The following is a 13,181-nucleotide window of genomic DNA, read 5'->3' on the forward strand; positions in this document are numbered from 1 at the left end:
TGGTGATGAACTCCTTCACTGCACCGAGTTCCGTTCAAAGCTCCAACCTGCTGGCTCTTTCAGACTGAGAGAGGAAGCTGGCGATACCAGTTCTTCAGCAAGGACAGTCGGAATGGTGAGGCATCGAGAGTTGTCAGTGCAGGGAGAGGGGCCGGTCTTAGTGGGGAGAGAGTTTGGGAGATGTATCAGTGTAGGAAGTGGTTGTTTATCAGAGAGGAGTGATAGGGAGAGTGCGAGTATCAGAGGGAAGTGACAGGGAGAGTGGGAGTAACAGAGGGGAGTGATAGGGAGAGTGGTGGTATCAGAGGGGAGTGGTAGGGAGAGTGGTGGTATCAGAGGGGAGTGATAGGGAGAGTGGGAGTATCAGAGGGGAGTGACGGGGAGAGTGGTGGTATCAGAGGGGAGTGATAGGGAGAGTGGGAGTATCAGAGGGGAGTGATAGAGAGAATGGTAGTATCAGAGGGGAGTGATAGGGAGAGTGGTGGTATCAGAGGCGAGTGATAGGGAGAGTGGGAGTATCAGGGGGGAGTGATAGGGAGAGTGGTCGTATCAGAGGGGAGTGATAGGGAGTGGGAGTATCAGAGGGGAGTGATAGGGAGAGTAGTCGTATCAGAGGGGAGTGATAGGGAGAGTGGGAGTATCAGAGGGGAGTGATAGGGAGAGTGGTGGTATCAGAGGGGAGTGATAGGGAGAGTGGCAGTATCAGTGGGGAGTGATAGGGAGAGTGGGAGTATCAGAGGGAGTGATAGGGAGAGTGGCAGTATCAGAGGGGAGTGGTAGGGAGAGTGGCAGTATCAGAGGGGAGTGATAGGGAGAGTGGCGATATCAGAGGGGAGTGATAGGGAGAGTGGCGGTATCAGAGGGGAGTGGTAGGGAGAGTGGCGGTATCAGAGGGGAGTGATAGGGAGAGTGGTGGTATCAGAGGGGAGTGATAGGGAGACTGGCGGTATCAGAGGGGAGTGATAGGGAGAGTGGCAGTATCAGAGGGGAGTGATAGGGAGAGTGGTGGTATCAGAGGGGAGTGATAGGGAGATGCTGTGTATCAGGGAGATGTGGAGTTGCGGAGAGGGAGGTGAGGCAGTGGGGTTGGGGAGAGATGAATGAGAATGGATGATGCTGAACTCTCCACAGGCTCAGTCTTCACCTGAGCTCTTCGCAATGAAACGTTGGACCATTTGTTCTCTGGCCTGCCTGGGCTGCTTCCGCCTCCTCCTGCACAGGAAGGAGAGATGATGGTTAGGTGGAACACTCAGCAAGGTTCTGAGTTGAGGATATCCCTATCCCAGAGGCAGTTATCCCTCCAGGAACTCTCTGGAAAAGACACCTGGAAATGGAAGCTGTGGAGTAATCGGATGTTAACCTGGACCAGTGTAAAATCCTCGGTGGGTGACCTAGGTCCTCTGGTTGCAAACACAGTGTCATCCTGGTGTGACCACCCTGTGAGCCCAGTCACTGATTTTGTTTTAACCCCCAAACGCCCCACCCCAAGAGAGCTTGCTTCACCACCTTCAGTCAGAGCTGGTGGTTCCAGGGACCTGCCCCGCCTGTATAGCCTTGGGGAAAGGCCCAGGAGATGCCTACCTGTAGACCAGGAAGACCACCAGGATCAAAAGCAGACTGATGAAGAGGAGAATTGAAAAGGTTATGGTGACCTTTCCAGTTGATACTGTTGGGAGCAGAATCCAAAGCAGTAGTTAGATACACGGAGAAACAACAGTCTGGCTCCCAGTTCAGGGTGACCCAGAGTAGCCCTGTAAACACTCCCTGTACAGTGGGAGCCCATTGACTGGTGATGTGGACCAGCAAGTTCAGCTGCTCGCTCCCTAGTCCTTCCCCAGCAGCTCTGCTAATGGGGCTGTTGCCATTTGGGGAATCAAGTTCAGCACACCTCTCAACTGTCCCATTTAAACTGGGAAATTCCAGGCTTGAATGACCCAGTCCCGTCCTCTATTCCTGCACTTGACCGTTTCACAGAGTATGATGGCTTTGTGTGATTGAAATGGGGTCTGGTCTCACTGATGTGTTTGAGAAACGAGTTTTGTGTGGGTGGCTGCAGTGATCTGTTACAACTTCACAAAACACTGGTTCGGCAGAAACTGCAGCTACTATGATCTGGAACCCCAATTTACAGCCGGAGGATCTCACTGAGTCAGGCAGCATCTGTGGAAGGAAACGGGCGGGTCAGGGGCCTTCACCCGGATTGGTTAGGCTGCAGGGAGTCTTGTGAGCAGAATTGTAGTTCTGGTCACCGTGCTGTGGGAAAGACGTCCTTACTCTGGAGAGAGTGCAAGAGGAGATCTTCCTAGAATGGAGGACGTCGGATATGGGGGAAGGTTGGATGGGCTGGGATGTTTTCCCTGGGGTGAAGGAGGCTGACAGGCGACCTGTATAAGTACACAAAGTTCTGAGAGGACAGCTTGTCAGAACTTGTTTTCATGGTGTCAAAAGCAGGTGAACGCAGTCTGACAGTGAGAAACGGAGGTTGAAAGGAGATCTGACGGGGGATGCTTTGCTTTACACATTTCTGCAATGCACTGCGGGAGGAAGTTGTGGAATCAGACACTATCACTATGTTTCAGACATTCAGACAAACCGGCAGGGCACAGGGGTCTCCAGACCTAATGCAGGCAGGTAGGATGAGTGTAGATGGGCAACAGATGTTAGCATGGACAGGATGGGCCAAAGGGCCTGTTTCTGTGCTGTACGTCGACACGATCCGAGTCAGAATGAGGCCCATTACCGCTGGCAGATATCACGAGGTGTGTTGTCTCGCTGTAATATGACTAAATCTGGAGAAAACGCAATGTGCTGTGGGACATCAGGGAGCAGACAGCACCTGTAGAGACGTTGGGGGAACTCAGGGTCAGAGAATCTGTAGAGATGTTGGGGGAACTCAGGGTGAGACAGTATTTGTAGAGATGTTGGGGAATTCAGGCTTTGACAGCATCTGTAGAGATGTTGGAGGAACTCAGGGTCAGAGAATCTGTAGAGATGTTGGTGGAACTCAGGGTGAAACAGCATCTGAAGAGGTGTTGGGGGAACTGAGAGTCAGACAGAATCTGTAGAGATATTGGGGAAACTCAGGGTGAGACAGCATCTGTAGAGATAAGAACATAAGAAATAGGAGCAGGAGTCGGCCATCCGGCCCATCGAGCCTGCCCCACCATTCAATAAGATCATGGCTGATCTGTCCATAAACATTCCTCCATTCTGAGGCTGTGTCTTCGGGACCTAGACTCCTAGACATCGTCTACTACTGGAAACATCCTCTCTCTCAAGCATTTCAATATTTGATAGGTTTCAATGAGAACCTCATTCTTCTAAACTCCAGCCAGTACAGCCTCATGCCTGATTGCACACTGTCAGCAGCACTGACCTGCTCTCATCCGTGCCAGCTATCCTGGATATAACAGTGTTTTCTGCTCCCTCTCAGGTGTCATATTGTATTAACCACTGGAAACACCTGCTTTAAACAATCCCGTGCTGGGCTGTCTGCTGGGGTCAGTAACAGTGCCACAGCAGTCAGGGTTTGAACTCACCATAGAACGGTTCATAATACGCACACACAGTCTTCACTTCCTGCAAAGAGAATTAACAGCCGCTGTTAGTAATCGAAGCTTTTCCATTCAGATGTGTTTGCTCAGACAATGAGGTGCATTACTCTGCAATAAGCCCAGAACCCAGGTCAACGAGCAAGAAGCAAGTGTTCAAATCCCACCAAGCAATTTCAACTCAGTGAGTGAGGTGAATCTCGGACAAAGGTCGATCACGGTGACAGTGTCTGTGAAACTGCTGGGTTGTAGTAAACCCTCAACTGGCCACTATCGTCCTTCAGTGGCGGAACTCTGACCCCCGGCCACACTCTATCCTGTGTGTGAGTCTGTCCCCTCCAAACTGATCCGTAAACCCACTGTGACCATCACCATTACACCCAAAAGCACACAGGTCACCGTGACACAGAGTCACACATGACAGAGCCCCTCCCAGCCCGGTCTACAGCACCTCCTGGGTCTGCGTTTGAACTGCTGCTGTCATGAGGTTTGGAATCAAGGGGTCCTGAAGAGACTCAAACTGAGTAATTTATCAAATGTCACCTGACAGCACCGCGAACAACGGCTTCCACCCACTCTGACGATGGTTCACGCAGTGATTGTACAACGGGTTTGTCCTTCAGTTTGTGAACGGGACAAGACTGGGCAGTTTGCACACTGTTGGGTAGATTCCTGTGTCGGAACTGTCCTGGAACAGATAGTTCTGGAGCACAGCTCGTCAGTACTGATGTGGGAACGCTCTCCATGGGCTTAGCTGGATCCTGAATCAGCTTTATTATCAGTGATTTGTGGAGCAGCACAGTTACAATTACATCACTGTAAATAACAAATAATCTCAGTGTACAAGGAAAGGAATAATGAGACAGAGCGAGTCAGGGGCCAGAGGACCCGGCCTCAGAACCGAGGGGCGGCCTTTTACAACGGAGATGAGGAGGAATTTTTTCAGCCAGAGTGGTGAATCTGTGGAATTCTTTGCCACAGGCAGCTGTGGAGGCCAAGTCTTTATGTATATTTAAGGCAGAGGTTGATAGATTCTTGATTAGTCAAGGCATGAAGGATACGGGGAGAAGGGAGGAGATTGGGACTGAGAGGGGAAACAGTCCGGTAATTCGGCACAGCGGTCGGTGTGACGTTATTACGGATCGGGTAATAAGGGTAAGAGAAATTCTAAGGGTAGAAAGACCCTAATGGGAGTTATCAACAGGCCCCCAAACAGTCGACTGGATGTAGGGTGTAAGTTGAATCAAGAGTTAAAATTGGCATGTCGCAAAGGTAATGCTACAGTAGTTATGGGGGATTTCAACATGCAGGTAGACTGGAGGAATCAGGTTGGTACTGAACCCCAAGAAAGGGAATTTGTGGAGTCCCTCCGAGATGGATTCTTAGAACAGCTTGTACTGGAGCCTACCAGAGAGAACTCAATTCTAGATTTAGTGTTGTGCACTGAACCAGATTTGATCAGGGACCTCCAGGTAAAGGAGCCTTTAGGAGGTAGTGACCATAATATGATAAATTTTAATCTACAATTTGAGAGGGAGAAGGGAAACTCGGAAGTGTCAGTATTTCAGTTGAACAAAGGGAACTATGGAGCTATGAGGGAGGAGCTGGCCAAAGTTCAATGGAACAATACCCTAGCAGGGATGACAGTGGAACAGCAATGGCAAGTGTTTCTGGGAATAATGCAGAAGGTGCAGGATCAGTTCATTCCAAAGAGGAAGAAAGATCCTAAGGGGAGTAAGGGGAGGCCGTGGCTGACAAGGGAAGTAATGGACAGTATAAAAACAAAAGAGAAGAACTACAACATAGCAAAGACGAGTGGGAAGCTGGAGGATTGGGAAACTTTTAAAGAGCAACAGAAGGTAACTAAAAAGGCAATACGTGGAGAAAAAATGAGGTACGGAGGTAAACTAGTCAAGAATATAAAGGAGGATAGTAAAAGCTTCTTTAGGTATGTGAAAAGGAAAAAAATAGTTAAGACCAAAATTGGGCCCTTGAAGACAGAAACTGGTGAATTTATTATGGGGAACAAGGAAATGGCAGACGAGTTGAACAGGTACTTTGGATCTGTCTTCACTAGGGAAGACACAAACAATCTCCCAGATATAATAGTGGCCAAAGGACCGAGGGTAATGGATGAACTGAAGGAAATTTGTATTAGGCAGGAAATGGTGTTGGATAGGCTGTTGGGTCTGAAGGCTGATAAGTCCCCGGGACCTGATGGGCTGTATCCCAGGGTACTTAAGGAGGTGGCTTTAGAAACCGTGGAGGCATTGGTAATCATTTTCCAATGTTCTATAGATTCAGGATCAGTTCCTGTGGATTGGAGGGTGGCTAATGTTGTCCCTCCCTTCAAGAAGGGAGGAAGAGAGAAAACAGGGAATTATAGACCGGTTAGCCTGACGTTGGTGGTGGGAAAGATGTTGGAGTCAATTATAAAAGATGAAATTATGACGCATCTGAATATCAATAACAGGATCGGTCCGAGTCAGCATGGATTTACAAAGGGGAAATCGTGCTTGACTAATCTTCTGGAATTTTTTGAGGATGTAATTATGAAAATGGACAAGGGAGAGCCAGTGGATGTAGTGTACCTGGACTTTCAGAAAGCCTTTGATAAAGTCCCACACAGGAGATTAGTGGGCAAAATTAGGGCACATGGTATTGGGGGCAGAGTACTGACATGAATTGAAAATTGGCTGGCTGACAGAAAACAAAGAGTAGCGATTAACGGGTCCGTTTCGGAATGGCAGGCGGTGACCAGTGGGGTACCGCAGGGTTCAGTGCTGGGACCGCAGCTGTTTACAATATATATTAATGATTTAGATGAGGGAACTAAAAGTAACATTGGCAAATTCGCCGATGACACTTAGCTGGGTGACAGTGTGAAATGTGAGGAGGATGTTATGAGAATGCAGGGTGACTTGGACAGGCTGGGTGAGTGGGCAGATGCACGGCAGATGCAGTTTAATGTGGATAATTGTGAGGTTATCCACTTTGGTGGTAAGAACAGAAAGGAGAATATTATCTAAATGGAGTCAAGTCAGGAAAAGGGGAGGCACAACGAGATCTAGGTGTTCTTGTACATCAGTCACTGAAAGCAAGCATGCAAGTACAGCAGGCAGTGAAGAAAGCTAATGACATTGCTGGCCTTCATAACAAGGGGAATTGAGTATAAGAGCAAAGAGGTCCTTCTGCAGCTGTACAGGGCCCTGGTGAGACCACACCTGGAGTACTGTGTGCAGTTTTGGTCTCCAAATTTGAAGAAGGACATTCTTGCTATTGAGGGAGTGCAGCGTAGGTTCACAAGGTTAATTCCCGGGATGGCGGGACTGTCAGATGTTGAAAGATTAGAGCGACTGGGCTTGTATACACTGGAATTTAGAAGGCTGAGAGGGGATCTTATTGAAACATATAAGATTATTAAGGGATTGGACACGCTGGAGGTAGGAAGCATGTTCCCGCTGATGAGTGAGTCCAGAACCAGAGGCCACAGTTTAAGAATAAGGGGTAGGCCATTTAGAACGGAGTTGAGGAAAAACTTTTTCACCCAGAGAGTGGTGAATATATGGAATGCCCTGCCCCAGAAGGCTGTGGAGGCCAATTCTCTGAATGCTCTCAAGAAAGAGGTGGATAGAGCTGTTAAAGATAGTGGAATCAAAGGTTATGGGGATAAGGCAGGAGCTGGATACTGATTGTGGATGATCAGCCATGATCACAGTGAATGGTGGTGCTGGCTTGAAGGGCCGAATGGCCTACTCCTGCGCCTATTGTCTATTGTCTATTGTTATTATGGATCGGGACACTGGTGTTCATTCCAATTCCGACAAACGCTGTAAGTAAGTCTATACATTCTCCCGGTGACTGTGTGGGTTTCGTCCGGAGGATCCAGTTTCCTCCCACGGGCTGAAGACATACCGGTTCGGGTGGGTTGGTCAGTGTAAATTATCCTGTGATTCGGAGAGGGTTAATTGGTGGGTTGCTGGGCAGAGCGTTTTGAAGGGCTCGAAGGGGATGTTCAACGTTGCATCTCTAAATATATAAACAATTGAAAAAACAAATAAACATAGTGAAAGAGAAATAATGTTCAGAAATGTGATGGCAGACAGGAAGAAGCTGTTCCAGAAACATTGACTGAGCTTCTTCAGGCCCCTGTACCTTTTTCCCCACTGGTTGAGACGTTCAAATATCAAATCTCGAGCCTAGAACGTGGAAAACATGGAGCTTAGAAAAGTGTACGGCTCTGGGTAACCCTCGGTTATTTCTAAGGTCAGGACATGTTCAGCACAGCTTTGTGGGCTGAAGGGCCTGTATTGTGCTGTAGGTTTTCTATGTTTCTGTGTGTAAGGGGTTTCTTCTTTCATGTTACTGCGTAGGCTAATCAAAATGGCTGCTTTGTTATGTTAACTGTTGAGAAAGTTTTCTCACTAGCAGCTTGTTTGGGTTATAGAGAGAGTTGTATTCAGTTGCTAACCAATTGGCATAGATGTTATTCTTTCTTATGTGTCTGTAAGCTATTGTGATGCGCGGGCTTTGGCGCAGAAGGTGCGATGGGGACAGAGAGAGTAGACACGATGCTGTAAACCAGCCGACTCCCGTGCGGGAGTCCGAGGCCCAGAGGTTTTGGCGAGGAGAGGAGACGAAGACAGACTCGTGTGGAGCGTCTGGTCGACCACCGCGGTTGGTCCCAAGTGGTGGGTTGAGGTGGTCAGAGGGGATCAGATGGTGAAAAGAGGACCGTTACTAGAGCTCCAACTGTTGTGCACGAAGAGGTTGAACTTTGATAAGTTTGGCGCCTTTTACTTTCCTTTTATATTTTATCTCTATTAATTACATAGTTCCAGTAATATCTATAAACTGTAACCATTTAATCGTATCTGGTGTATTGTCTGTTATTTGCCGGGGTGGGGTACATCACACAGCATCCACACAAACTGATTACCCAGTTTGGAGGGACCGAAGGTCGCTCCCCCTTGACGACAGCGAGTTGAGTGAGTCTGAGGCTTTCCAGGGGGGGCTACATATATAAAGTCGCCCATATTGTCAGGAATCATAAAAAAGCAGGTGATTGTAGATCTCTGAGACACAGACAGACCTGGAGCCCCTGTGCGTGATTTACAGAAGCCAGAATCAGGTATACAGATAAGTCACCGATGGACTCTGAGCCTTTGGCCCAAAGTGACCTTGACATCGTTAAAGCAGAAGTGGTTAAATGAGGGCTGAGGGTTGCTGCCATAGAACAGACAACATTACACCACAGTACAGGCCCTTCGGCCCACAATGTTGTGCTGACCTTTTCAGCTGCTGTAAGATCAATGTAACCCTTTCCTCCTACACAGCCTCCATTTTCCCATCATCCACCGTGGACAGGACTGTGGAGTTGAGGCTACAGTCACATCAGCCAAATACACAGCGTGGTTTGAGAGACTGAGTGTCCCACAGCCACTCCTCACTCCGATTCTGACATTACCACTCCTATTTATAACCCCGCCAAGGACAGTCCCAAGCCTGGCTGTGAAAAGAGGAGGGTTGGGCAACATCATCCTGTAAAGACCCAGAGCTACAAAGACCTCACCCCTGGGCTTAAACAAACAATCAAATACTCCTGCTTTCTCCTGGATGCTGCTGAGTGCTTTGAGGGTTGTTGGGGCTGCACTAATCCGGCAGGGGGTGGCAGTCTGTGATGCCGTGTCAGAGGAGGGATCACGTCCTGCAGGACACCTGTCTCCAGTATTTATGAGGCAGATTCTTGGATGTTCTGCCCAACTGTGGATGCTGGTCTGTGGAGCTGGTAACGCTGTTCACAGTCCAGGAAAGGTGGTTGGACATGCTCCTGTTGGAGATGGTCTTCAGGGAACACACCTGTCACGTACCTGCTCATGCCTGTGTTGTCGGCAGTCACAGGGACCATCTGCTGAGGGGTTCTGATGGAAGTGGAGACGGTGCCAACATCAGTCACCATCCCAGTACTGGGGGAGGGAAGGTCATTGATGTAGCGGCTGGGGACGGTCAGACACAGGACATTGTCACGTCGGACCCACGTCCACCTTCCTTTCCAAGCTGTGACTCCAGGCACTGATGCCCACTGACCTGATTACCAGGACTCCTGGATACAAGAGCGAACAGCGCACAAGATGGCGGCAGGTGACGCACACTCACCGGACTCCAGTCACTGACGACTCGCAACGTGACTGTGTATTGCTGGTCAGACTCCAGACGTCTGTTCCAGAAGTTGCCAATGGTCTGATCATCTCCGATGGTCAACGTCATTGTTCCAGAGACGTTGGCAGTGGGAATGCGCAGACTGATGTAGTCGTTGAATGGATGATCCACTTGGAATGCAAGCAGATGCCTATTCTGACACAACCTTTCCCGATCGGAACGTGAATCATAACTTGTCGATGAAACAATCACTTCGTAAAATCTGCACCGGTGACAACAGAGGCAGAGTCAGTTGGGGGGGGGCAGAGAGAGTGGTGGGGGGGATGGAGAGAGTGGGGGGGAGATGGAGAGAGTGCGGGGGTGAGACAGAGAGAGTGGGGGGGTCGGAGAGTGTGGGGGGAGACGGACGGAGTGGGGGGAGACAGACGGAGTGTAGGGGGGAGACGGAGGGAGTGGGGGGGAGACGGAGAGTGTAGGGGCAGACGGAGGGAGTGGGGGGGAGACGGAGGGAGTGGGAGAGACGGAGGGAGTGGGGGGAGACGGAGGGAGTGGGGGGAGACGCAGAGAGTGGAGGGAGACGCAGAGAGTGGGGAGAGATGGACAGAGTGGGGGGAGAGATGGACAGAGTGGGGGGGAGACGGACAGAGTGGGGGTGAGACGGGGAGAGTGGGGGTGAGACGGGGAGAGTGGGGGGAAGATGGAGAGAATGGGGGGAAGATGGAGAGAATGGGGGGAGATGGAGAAAGTGGGGGAAAGGTTGAGAGAGTTGAGGGCCGTGGACAGAGTAGGGAGGGGGGAGGAGAGTCGAGGGTAGATGAGCATGGATGAAGAGGAGGGAAGGTAGGAGGGACTGCAGAGGGAAAGGAGGAGGGACCATGGGGGAGGAGGGGGAGGGACTGTGGGGGGAAGGGGAGGGACTGTGGGGAGGTGGGGAGGGACTGGGGGAAGGGGGAGGGACTGTGGGGAGGAGGGGGAGGGACTGTGGGGAGGAGGGGGAGGGACTGTGGGGAGGGGGTGAGGGACTGTGGGGGGAAGGGGGAGGGACTGTGGGGAGGAGGGGGAGGGACTGTGGGGAGGTGGGGAGGGACTGTGGGGAGGTGGGGAGGGACTGTGGGGGAAGGGGGAGGGACTGTGGGGAGGGGGTGAGGGACTGTGGGGGGAAGGGGAGGGGGTGAGGGACTGTGAGGAGGTGGGGAGGGACTGTGGGGGAGGGTGAGGGACCGCGGAGGAAAGGCGGAGGGGTGGATGACGAAGGAGAGAAGCAATACTCACGACACTGCAGTGCATTCTCTGTGTGAGTGTGTGAACTGGATACGAGCCGTCGAGCCAGTGATTTCTGAAACACGACTCTGAATTTCGGGAACAAGCGGTTCTGCAGGAAAAGGTTGTGGTTAACGTGCCGGGCACGGAACAAAGGCAAACAAACTGCCTGAACCAGCTCTTCACTAACCACCATTTCACGTTGCCTGTTGATTTTCAACACAAGACCTTCTGGTCACTAAAAGGAGGAGACATTAGGCCTCTCACAGGACGTAAACTGGATAAATCCCCAGGGCCTGATGTGCCCCAGGCTGCCGTGTGTTGAAAAGGGAAGGGTTTGCTCAGACAGAGACACAAGTTTCAAATCGCAGCCGAGGTGCCAGATGATAGCAGAAAAGCAATTGCGGTAGAAATTATGGGGTCACAGAAAAGTACAGCACAGAGGCAGGCCCTTTGGCCCATCTAGTCCATGCCAAACCATTTAAACTGCCTACTCCCATCACCATTTAAAACTCTTTAAATGTGAGACAATTTTGCTGAATTAAACTGCCTACTCCCATCACCATTTAAAACTCATTAAATGTGAACAACCGGAATTCTGCAGATGCTGGAAATTCAAGCAACACACATCAAAGTTGCTGGTGAACGCAGCAGGCCAAGCAGCATCTATAGGAAGCAGTGCAGTCGACGTTTCAGGCCGAGACCCTTCGTCAGGACTAACTGAAGGAAGAGTGAGTAAGGGATTTGAAAGCTGGAGGGGGAGGGGGAGATGCAAAATGATAGGAGAAGACAGGAGGGGGAGGGATGGAGCCGAGAGCTGGACAGGTGATAGGCAAAAGGGGATACGAGAGGATCATGGGACAGGAGGTCCGGGAAGAAAGACGGGGGGGGGTGACCCAGAGGATGGGCACGAGGTATATTCAGAGGGACAGAGGGAGAAAAAGGAGAGTGAGAGAAAGAATGTGTGCATAAAAATGAGTAACAGCTGGGGTACGAGGGGGAGGTGGGGCATTAGCAGAAGTTAGAGAAGTCGATGTTCATGCCATCAGGTTGGAGGCTACCCAGACGGAATATAAGGTGTTGTTCCTCCAACCTGAGTGTAGCTTCACCTTTACATAGAAACATAGAAACATAGAAACATAGAAAATAGGTGCAGGAGTAGGCCATTCGGCCCTTCGAGCCTGCACCGCCATTTATTATGATCATGGCTGATCATCCAACTCAGAACCCAGCCTTCCCTCCATACCCCCTGACCCCTGTAGCCACAAGGGCCATATCTAACTTCCTTTTAAACATAGCTAATGAACTGGCCTCAACAGTTTGCTGTGGCAGAGAATTCCACAGATTCACCACTCTCTGTGTGAAGAAGTTTTTCCTAATCTCGGTCCTAAAAGGCTTCCCCTCTATCCTCAAACTGTGACCCCTCGTTCTAGACCTCCCCAACATCGGGAACAATCTTCCCGCATCTAGCCTGTCCAATCCCTTTAGGATCTTATACGTTTCAATCAGATCCCCCCTCAATCTTCTAAATTCCAACGAGTACAAGCCCAGTTCATCCAGTCTTTCTTCATATGAAAGACCTGCCATCCCAGGAATCAATCTGGTGAACCTTCTTTGTACTCCCTCTATGGCAAGGATGTCTTTCCTCAGATTAGGGGACCAAAACTGCACACAATACTCCAGGTGTGGTCTCACCAAGGCCTTGTACAACTGCAGTAGTACCTCCCTGCTCCTGTACTCGAATCCTCTCGCTATAAATGCCAGCATACCGTTCGCCTTTTTCACCGCCTGCTGTACCTGCATGCCCACTTTCAATGACTGGTGTATAATGACACCCAGGTCTCGTTGCACCTCCCCTTTTCCTAATCGGCCACCATTCAGATAATAATCTGTTTTCCTATTTTTGCCACCAAAGTGGATAACTTCACATTTATCCACATTAAATTGCATCTGCCATGAGTTTGCCCACTCACCCAACCTATCCAAGTCACCCTGCATCCTCTTAGCATCCTCCTCACTGCTAACACTGCCGCCCAGCTTCGTGTCATCCGCAAACTTGGAGATGCTGCATTTAATTCCCTCATCCAAGTCATTAATATATATTGTAAACAACTGGGGTCCCAGCACTGAGCCTTGCGGTACCCCACTAGTCACCGCCTGCCATTCTGAAAAGGTCCCGTTTATTCCCACTCTTTGCTTCCTGTCTGCTAA

General features: G+C 50.1%; 1 protein-coding gene across 2 annotated transcripts in view; it reads right to left on the bottom strand.

Moving 5' to 3' along the window:
• Window positions 1-954: 954 nt before the first annotated feature.
• Window positions 955-13,181, bottom strand: part of LOC134346400 (uncharacterized) — an 80,309-nt gene continuing 68,082 nt past the window's right edge. Inside the window, exons 6-9 of one of the 2 annotated variants that reach the window (XM_063047766.1) lie at window positions 10,983-11,082; window positions 9,708-9,972; window positions 3,540-3,579; window positions 955-1,212 (exon numbers count right to left, since the gene is read on the bottom strand). In XM_063047766.1, coding sequence (XP_062903836.1) covers window positions 1,043-1,212; window positions 3,540-3,579; window positions 9,708-9,972; window positions 10,983-11,082 — 575 coding nt within the window. In that variant the 3' untranslated portion in view covers window positions 955-1,042. The remainder of the gene's footprint in view (window positions 1,213-3,539; window positions 3,580-9,707; window positions 9,973-10,982; window positions 11,083-13,181) is intronic. The other variant, XM_063047767.1, reaches the window with a different exon arrangement.

Source organism: Mobula hypostoma, chromosome 5, assembly GCF_963921235.1.
Source record: "Mobula hypostoma chromosome 5, sMobHyp1.1, whole genome shotgun sequence".
NCBI classification, from domain to species: Eukaryota; Metazoa; Chordata; class Chondrichthyes; order Myliobatiformes; family Myliobatidae; genus Mobula; species Mobula hypostoma.